This window comes from Poecilia formosa, unplaced genomic scaffold, assembly GCF_000485575.1.
Source record: "Poecilia formosa unplaced genomic scaffold, Poecilia_formosa-5.1.2 Scaffold10, whole genome shotgun sequence".
In the NCBI taxonomy this organism is placed as follows: domain Eukaryota; kingdom Metazoa; phylum Chordata; class Actinopteri; order Cyprinodontiformes; family Poeciliidae; genus Poecilia; species Poecilia formosa.
The window spans coordinates 3,634,569-3,643,249 of NW_006799949.1; the positions used below are offsets into that span (position 1 = coordinate 3,634,569).

General features: G+C 39.1%; 1 protein-coding gene across 1 annotated transcript in view; it reads left to right on the plus strand.

Annotated features, from left to right (window-relative positions):
- Positions 1-2,441, plus strand: part of LOC103130688 (cystathionine gamma-lyase) — a 12,001-nt gene extending 9,560 nt beyond the window's left edge. Inside the window, exon 12 of the mRNA XM_007542156.2 lies at positions 2,014-2,441. Within this exon, the coding sequence (XP_007542218.1) occupies positions 2,014-2,031 (18 nt within the window). The 3' untranslated portion in view covers positions 2,032-2,441. The remainder of the gene's footprint in view (positions 1-2,013) is intronic.
- Positions 2,442-8,681: the final 6,240 nt, after the last annotated feature.

Consider the following 8,681-nt stretch of genomic DNA (forward strand, 5'->3'; position numbering starts at 1 on the left):
CCCAACCTCCCTCCCTCCCTCCCTCCCTTCCTTTCGTTTTTGGAAAAGTATGGCATTTTGTCCTACAAAATCTGTAGTTAACCTGAGGCAATACAAAACCTCAGCTTTGATGAGCTCTTCACTTTTCAGACCGATTCAAATTGAGAAATTTTCAGGAGATTGATAAAGACTTTTTGGATTGGCAAAGGGCAAGCTGTTGTGCACAGGCTGTTTGATTTCAGATTCCTTTCTCATTTTTAACTGCGGACATGTTGGACAGGTTAAACGTTTCATCAAAAAGCAAATCAAGCCTTCAGCGATTCCCACACACGGGTATAAAAGAAGCATTGCTGGTGGGGAAAACCTGGACTACATTACTGATAAAGGAATAGTACATGTGGGAGGCTTTCCAATCTTTATCGGTACAAGAAGTGAGTCTTAGGAGCCACCGGCGTATTAATACTGATGTGGTAATGAGAACGATGGCTCAAGATGAAGACAAATCAGACCAGAGGAAGTGTTGGGAAAATTTTGGGAATATTTACAGAGAGTCAGTGCAGGAGTAATAACAGTCCAGAGTTGAGCAGATAAACCCCTTCTCTGTGCCGCCGGGGCAGATCCATCATTCCTTGACTCTGCTGCAGGCGGTGCAGCGTAGAGCTAAACAGACGAACGGCTCTCCTCATAAAAATCTCTTGGATTAATTCGTCTTTATGTTCTCCGAGTTAAAGTGAGAACAAATACTCGGCGTTGTGCAGAGACACATCTTCGGTTAACGAACCATGCATTCAATTAACTGGCTGCATATGTATTTGCTGTGAAACATTTCTTCTCGTATCTGTGAGCCAGACAGACTGCTCATCATGAGTACCGCAGAATCCTCTTTGAGGTTGACTGCTTGGTTTGAGCCTCTCTCTCACCTGAGTGCACGCTGCGCACCGCTGCACTCAGATTTCAGACGTTGTCCAGATATCCCCCCCCACACACACACACACACACACACACACACACACATGCATTCCTTCTTGAAGGCGTGGGTTTTCTTGCACCCCTTCCCTTCTTTCCCTGCCAGGATGTTTCATCAAACTCATTTGACGACATTGTGATTGTTTTATTCAGCGGGTGATGGTCATGAATGTGAGTCCCTGTGCGTTTTATATAATGAAAAAAATTAATTAGGGACTGAAAAACACAGTTCAATAAAACCACTAGAATCCCACAGCTTGTTTAAATTTATTTAGACCAAGTGTGGTTGAGATTCTGTGTTAAAACTGTGTTAACTGAGATTTGGTATGCTGGTTTGAGTGATTCACCTCTTATTAGCAACTGCTGGTAGAGGATCCTTTGGAAAGAATCAAAATTTCTTCCAAACCCCCTTTGCGACCTCCTTTAGCTGCGTCCTGCACGACTGCCTGTGCCTCCTCCTCTCTGCATTCAGATAACGTAGCTGCATCCCTTCTGCTGGCCATCTGTAGCAAATGGAAATTAAATGGAGACAAATGTGGTCCCAGGAAAAAAAAACTCCTCTGATGGTGAAAGTTTTAATTGGATGTGACTCCAGGTCAAGTGATGCTTATCGAAGGATTCGGATCAGGAACCTGGCTGTTGGGTAACCGTGGAAAACTCTCTTGGGGTTTGGTGAATTTTAATCGGTAGACATTTTGTCACCTGCCCTGCGACAGACTGGCGACCTGTCCAGGGTGTACCTCGCCTCTTGCCCGAAATGTTCGCTGGAGAAAGACACCAGCACCCCTGGTGACCCCACTAGGGGCAAGGGTGTACAGAAAATGGATGGATGGATGGATGGACATGTTGTCACCCCCTGTCTCTGGTTTGTCTTTTGCTACTCTGGCTTTACTGCCCAGCATGCCGCCTCTGCTCATAAAGACAAGTTGACTGATTTTGTAGATTAGGCTTCCCTGTTTCTGCTCCCTGGATCACTGCGAGCCATCGGCTGTAAACTCACATCTGTCTCCCCGTGTCTGAATGCTCAGGTTATTGATCTCTGTATTTTTCTCCTGTTGTCTCTGACAGCACCCAAAGAAGAATTGAAACATCCGCCTGGCGTCCTCGAGCCTGAGGTTGTCGGGGTTACAATGCTCGGAAGCACCTGAAATCTAAAAACCAGATGACGATCAACACGTGGTGCCTCGGTTCCACCTTTCAGGAGACAAAATGTTCTGGAAATGGCACAGATTATGTCAACTGTGAATAATTATCATAATTTTTACACTATTACCGCTTAATGCATATACTATTGCACTCACTTGTAAGCTTATTTATCTTATGCCAGTTTTGCTTTGTTTATATACTTGTCTGTTTTAATTTTTTTTTTTGAAAGCTTTATGAGAGAAAAATTCCATTTAGACATCTTGAAATGGTTTTCAGTATCTTAACTCCAAAAACTGTGCATTTACAAGTGAAATCTGTATTAAAGTGGGTTTTATAATGCCAACTTGTAAAAATGACTTCGTTTTTAATTGAAGCTTAGCTTTTGCTTTTATCTACTCATCAAATGTTAGTTCCTGTAAATGTTAAACATCTTATGCACAAAAAAGAACAGGATTTTGGTGTTTCTTGCCAAGCAGAAAGAGTGTCAGGTCGACAAATTTACCACCAACACTAATCAAAAGGCCATGGAATGCACTTATCTTACTTGGAGCAGACTTTCTCGGCACATATTTGCTGTGGATGAGTTTTTTAAAGATGCAAGAGCAGGAGTTGTTTCTGTCCTCTCATAGCTGACATTTGGGCTAATGTGGACGGCAACTTTTTCCCCCAGGTCGAGACTTAATTCGTATTTAATGGTTTATTAACAACAGACGTTGGTGGATTTTTCCCTTCCTTCCTACTCATCCATCATGTTACCAGCTCTATGGTTACAAATGTAGCCTAATGAATAAACACTTCATATTTCCTAGAGCTTCTCTCACAGGAAAGAAACGGTTCCTGTTTCTTTCCTGTGAGAAAGAAATGACTGTTAAACAAATCAGCTAGTTCGTATCTTTTAAGGTCAATTCGTAATAACAAATCAGGGTAAATGTTAATTTTCTCCAGAAAGAAAAGCACTTCCATCCTTTAGATTTACGTTCAACGTTCAGTTTTCCCTTACTTATAAGCATTGATCATTTAACCCTGATAATTCCCAAATCTCTGTTTACATTAGCAGAGTTGTTAATTTAACTTGTGGTCTTATATAAGTTACATTTTAATAAATTAGGAATTCATTAGAAAACATTCAAGACATAAAAAAAAACTAGTTTCTAATTTTTAAATGAAGGTACTAGAGCCCTGGCGAAGGAGTGGAACAGCCTGAACAGACGTTCAGAGTGTAGTTTCCACAGCCCTTCAGGGATTTGGGTGAGTGTCATGCTGGTGTTGGTCCCCTGTGTTTTATCAAGTCTATCATGCAGACAGCTGCCATTAAATTTAAGAGCACTTCATGCTTCTTTAGGCTGGAAAGCTCAATAAAAGTACAGATTTCATTTACTCTATCCTAAGTACCAAAAATGGGTTTAATGACTGTGATATCACTTTGCCTGATTGGAAAGCGAACTGGCCTCATCTAATTGATATTGTAAAGACAAAGAAGAGAGGCACCAGACCCAACAATGCAGACAAGCTAAAGGCTGTTATTAAATCAACCTGGACTTCTTTAACTCCTCAACAGAGCAACAGGATGATCACCCCCATATAAAGTCACATTGACGCAGTAATTCCTGTGAAGGAAGTTCTGGAAAAGTGCTAAGTTCGTATACTGTGCAGTTCATGAACATACTTTTCAAAATGCTTAAATTTCTGTGTTAAAATATTTTTATTGCTATAGTAATTTTGGTGTTTTTTGAGGAACTGGATCCTGGGTTTTCAGCATCTGAGTCACAATCATAAAAAAAAAAAGAAAAAAAAACACTATATGAATCTATGTAATTTATGTGTTTCACTTTTAGAATTGAATTGCTAGAGCAATCCTTTAAAAGATGATTTAACATATTCCTGTAGAATTCAGTGAAATCAGACAGGGATAGTTTGGGGTTATGGAGCAAATATGAAGAGGAGACTAAAAGAAACAAGACTTTAAGAGGTTCTGCTGTATGCTTAGCATTTTGCTACCAACACCTCATAAATTAGCCAGCAGTAACTTCCTGTTAGCTGTTAGCTGAAGCTAGAAAGTCACACTCACCAGAAGGTCTTCTGGCTGTTTCCAGAAGACCTTCAGCATTGTCAGTTTCATCTGAACTGAGTATTTAGTTTTACTAAATAAATATGCCTCTCACAGAATGTGACTGAAAAGTTTAGAGTTGATCAGATGGGCTAACCCAGAGGTTCCCAAACTGAGGTGCGCTGGGGGTAGGGTGTGGGGGGGGGGGGGGGGTGATTGAGTGGATGGAAGAATATAACAGGGAGTCTCTAAGAACTCCCTGTCCCAAGAACACCCGGACACACATCGTATAACAGGAAGCCCCCCGCTCACACACATAGTTCAACAACAGAGCGAGAGTGTAGAGTCTGGCTCTCCCTATTTATAATCCATAGGGGGAGCCCAGAAAATGTTGGGAAACCACTTGGGGGGTGGAGGTGGTCCCTGGAGAAAATGTTTGGGAAACACTGGGCTAACCAAATCTTAGTTTCCATGTCTGTCGGACTAATTTTGGATGTTGGAAAAAGACCAAAAAACATGTCCTGGTACATCTAAACTTTAAATGGGAACAGTGACTTCATATACTCATAAAATTATGTCCTTGGAGTGTTTAGAAGGTAAAATAAATGTATTTCTTTCATGATTCTGTCAGTGTTTCACACACCTTTTGTCTTTTTCAAAGAGTTGTCTTGCTGTTTGATCTGAAGTCAGAGATTATATTCATTTTGAAATATCTATAGATTAAAAAAAAAAAAAACTTTCATTTTGAAGGTGACCTTGCTATTTGTGCTACAAAGAACTGGTTTGAAACATCAATGTTGCCTCACAGAAAATGGCCTTGCTCACAGACAGTTTTAGCTCTGCTCAGAGATTTTCTTTGGTGTTGAGATCAAGACTTGGAATGGACATTTCTAAAGTGATTTTTTTTGTCATTTTATGACTACTTTTGCAGTATAATTAGGGTCAGGGTCGACTTGAAAGGAAAAAAAAATCTTACACCAAACTTTAATGTCTTGAAATGTTGCTTCAGTATTTCCTCATGATGTTTTTTCTCATGATGCCATCTATTTTGTTAAGAGTGTCAGTCCCTCTTGCAACAAAACATGCACACATGATTTTACCAACCCCCATACCTCACATTTGGGATAGCGCTCTGCAAACCTCCCCCTTTTTTTTCTCCTGCAAATGTAAAAATGGTCATTTCAACCAAACACTTCAATCTTAGATTAATCAGACCGTATTAATATATGTTGAAAAAATATACTTCAAAATTACGTTTCTTGTCCCTGAGTGCATTTGCAAACTGTAACATGTCTTTTTATGTTGCTTTCAAGGTATTGGCTTTTGTCTTGCAGAGTAACCTTTCAGCCCATGTAGGCACAGGACACATTTTACTGTGAGTACTGACTCTTATTTTTCAGCTTCTGACATCATGTTCACAAGGTCTTTTGTTCTGGAGTTGACATTTTAAACTAAAAAAATGTTCATTTCCGGAGTACATAACGTGGACAGTTTGATAGTTGGACACTGTCCTGGTGTTTGTACCTATAATTGCTAGATAAACATGGCATCTTAAAACATCTGAATACTATGCCAGATTTGTGAAGGTCCACAATCTTCTTCCTGATATGCTGCTTGAGTTTTTCCTCATGATGTCAAAGGAAGCAGTTTGCTTGATGTGTTGCCTTAAAATAAATCAGTTTAATTCAAATCTTGTCAATTAACCAAATGATTAATCAAAAGCTTACAAAGCTATGAAATAATCAAAAGATTTATTAATTTCTAATTATGCAAGCTTCTGAGTCTAAAGAATGCAATGCAAAAAATCTGTCAGTCTGTTAGCAAATAGAGAAAATTTGAGTTGTCATAATTAAATGGTTACACAAACATCTGGTTTCAACTTTGGTAAAACCCGTTATCAAACCAAAAACACTTGCAAGAAATTCAATTCATAAACTTCTTGCAGCCTCTTCTTAGTTTCTTGTTGAGAAAACTAAGAGAAAACCCCAACCTGTATGCCTCTTTGAGGATTTTAAAACAGGAACTGCTGTGCTGTCAAAAACAAATCTGAGTTTTCAGCTCTTGCTTGATGTTGTGTTGCTTGTTTTCATACTTTTTGGTATTTGATCAATCATGATATTTTTTTCTCATTTTTTGTCATTTTTCACATGCACCAAAAGTTTTCTTTTTTTTATGTTAATTTTTTATCTTTTTAATTTGTGCCTTATTTTTGCAGATGTGATTGTGCACTCGTAGCATCGCCACTTCAGAATGTATACAATCACTTCTCCCAAGCTACAAGCAGTGTTATCAGAACGTTTTCAGGAGTTTTCACACCTCAGCTTTGCATTTTCACTGTGAGCACAGCTTTGACTTTGTCTCCTTATAGAAATCCGAGGGCTTTGAATCTGAATCTGACCGGGGAAGCACTTTTTCCATGTTCCTCATTTCCTTTTGTAGTGATAAAATGGCTGTGCTGCAGTCCTTCATAAGATCTGCTCTGCTCTGTTCAGGGTCACAGTATGCGCAGACTGCTGGGGGAGAAACGAGGGCAGGCAGGGCACACACTGGACAAATCACCACTTCATCACATGGATAACACATGAGACAAAGAGCCTGCAGCACTCATGCTCTCATGCTCGGCATCATTAATTTATTTGTTCATACTATGAAACCTCACATTCCACTCCCCTATGCATGTGAATAATGTAGTACCTTAAATGCGTGACACATCATTTTAAGATAACATTCATTTTATAATTAGTTTTTACTGTTAGATTCCTCTCCAGTTCCCAGTTTTTGCATGTGAGGCAGGAACCTTTTCTACTCTTTAGAAGAGGTTTAAAACATTCCCTTGTAAATAAAGTTTATAGTCAGCTGAAAATTCATATACTTCATTCAGTCACCTGACCTGGGCTGGATTGTTTTCACTAATTTACATTACATCACCAACTGGATCTGAGAACTGAATTGGACTGTATATAGTTGGATTTAAAACAGACTATATGTTGGTACTGTCTAGAAATGAATCTAAATAAATTAATCATTAAGTATCTGATCACCCCTTCAGATAACTTAATTCAGGTGTTCACTTCAATGGCCAATGATGTAAAAAATCAGATCAGATGTATAGATTTGTCATTGTAAAGGAATGGGTTGCTCTTAGGGGCTAAGCCAATTTCAGTGTAATCCGACGCAAAAAATCAAGCTGTGAACTTTTCTGTTTTACAGACATTCCACAGCCAACTATTAATGGTATTATAACAATAAAAAAAGCAATTGGAGAAAACAGGCAAATTGTGGTTACCAGCTTTCTGTAGAGTAAATTACTACAGACCTCCAGTCTTTATGTGGTTTTAAGGTCAGCTCAAGAACAGCGTACAAAGCGTTTTATGCAATATGTGTCCATGGCCAGGAAGCCGAATCCAAGACTTGCATCACCAAGTGCAATGTAAAATGCCAGGTGCAATATATAGCAGTGTGCAACTGGACTCCAGAGGGGTGGAGACATTTTCTCTCGAGAGATGAATCACGTCTCTGTGTGGCTATCCAATGGATAAATCTGTGATTTGCTGTCACCAGGAGAACAGCACTTTGCTGACTGGAACTCATAATCGTCCAGCATATTAAGTTACTCTGATCAATTTCATGCTCCCAACTTTGTGGGAACAGTTTGGAGCTGCCCCTTCCTGTTCCAACATGACTGTGACCCAGGGGGACAAAGAAAATGTCTATAAAATCACGGATTAATTTGGTGTGGAGAAACGTGACTGGACTGCACTAGGTTCTGATTTCAACCTAATAAAACACCTTTGGGAGGAATTAGAGTGGAGCCCGGGAGCCGGGCCCTCTCGTCTAACATCTGTTCCTATTTTCAAAATGACGTTTGGGAAGACAAAATCATTTTCAGCTAAACACACTAAACTTTGTGGAAAACCTTCAGAGAAGAGTTGAGGCTGTTAAAGCTCAACTCTGGTTAAGAATGGGATGTCACTAAGGTTAGTGTTGGTGAAGGCAATTTACTCAATATTATATATTTCCATATAATTTCAAATAACCAGCTTAGTTACAATGTGTTTATTTTGTTTAGTAAATTGCAGAAATTACTATAAAAATACCTGCATTCAGGATATCATGAGTAAGAAGAAAAATGTCCAAGAAGAAGCAACATGTTTAGCTTAGCTCCTCTTCCTGAATGTTAGACGATATTACTCTGTTTTCAGCTCTAAAACAGTTATATTTTCAAGCATGTTACATTATTGTGAATTTGATCTCATATATTCTGCATCTTCTAGAGGAGAAAAAAATAGCTGTTAGATGGATAAATATTTATTTATTTGGCATTTTTAATTTCGCACACTTTATCTTTTATAAATATGGTCAAGAGTAACCCTAACAAGCGGTAGTCGTTAATCTTTGCTAGGGAGACTACAATTTTTTTAGGCTGACATGGCAAATACCCCGTTGATATAATGCTATAGCTGTCAAGGGTTTGAAGAGCAGTGATTACAGGATCTTGGAACTTGGAGTTGTGTTCGACTAAGAAAAACAGCGAAATTACTCC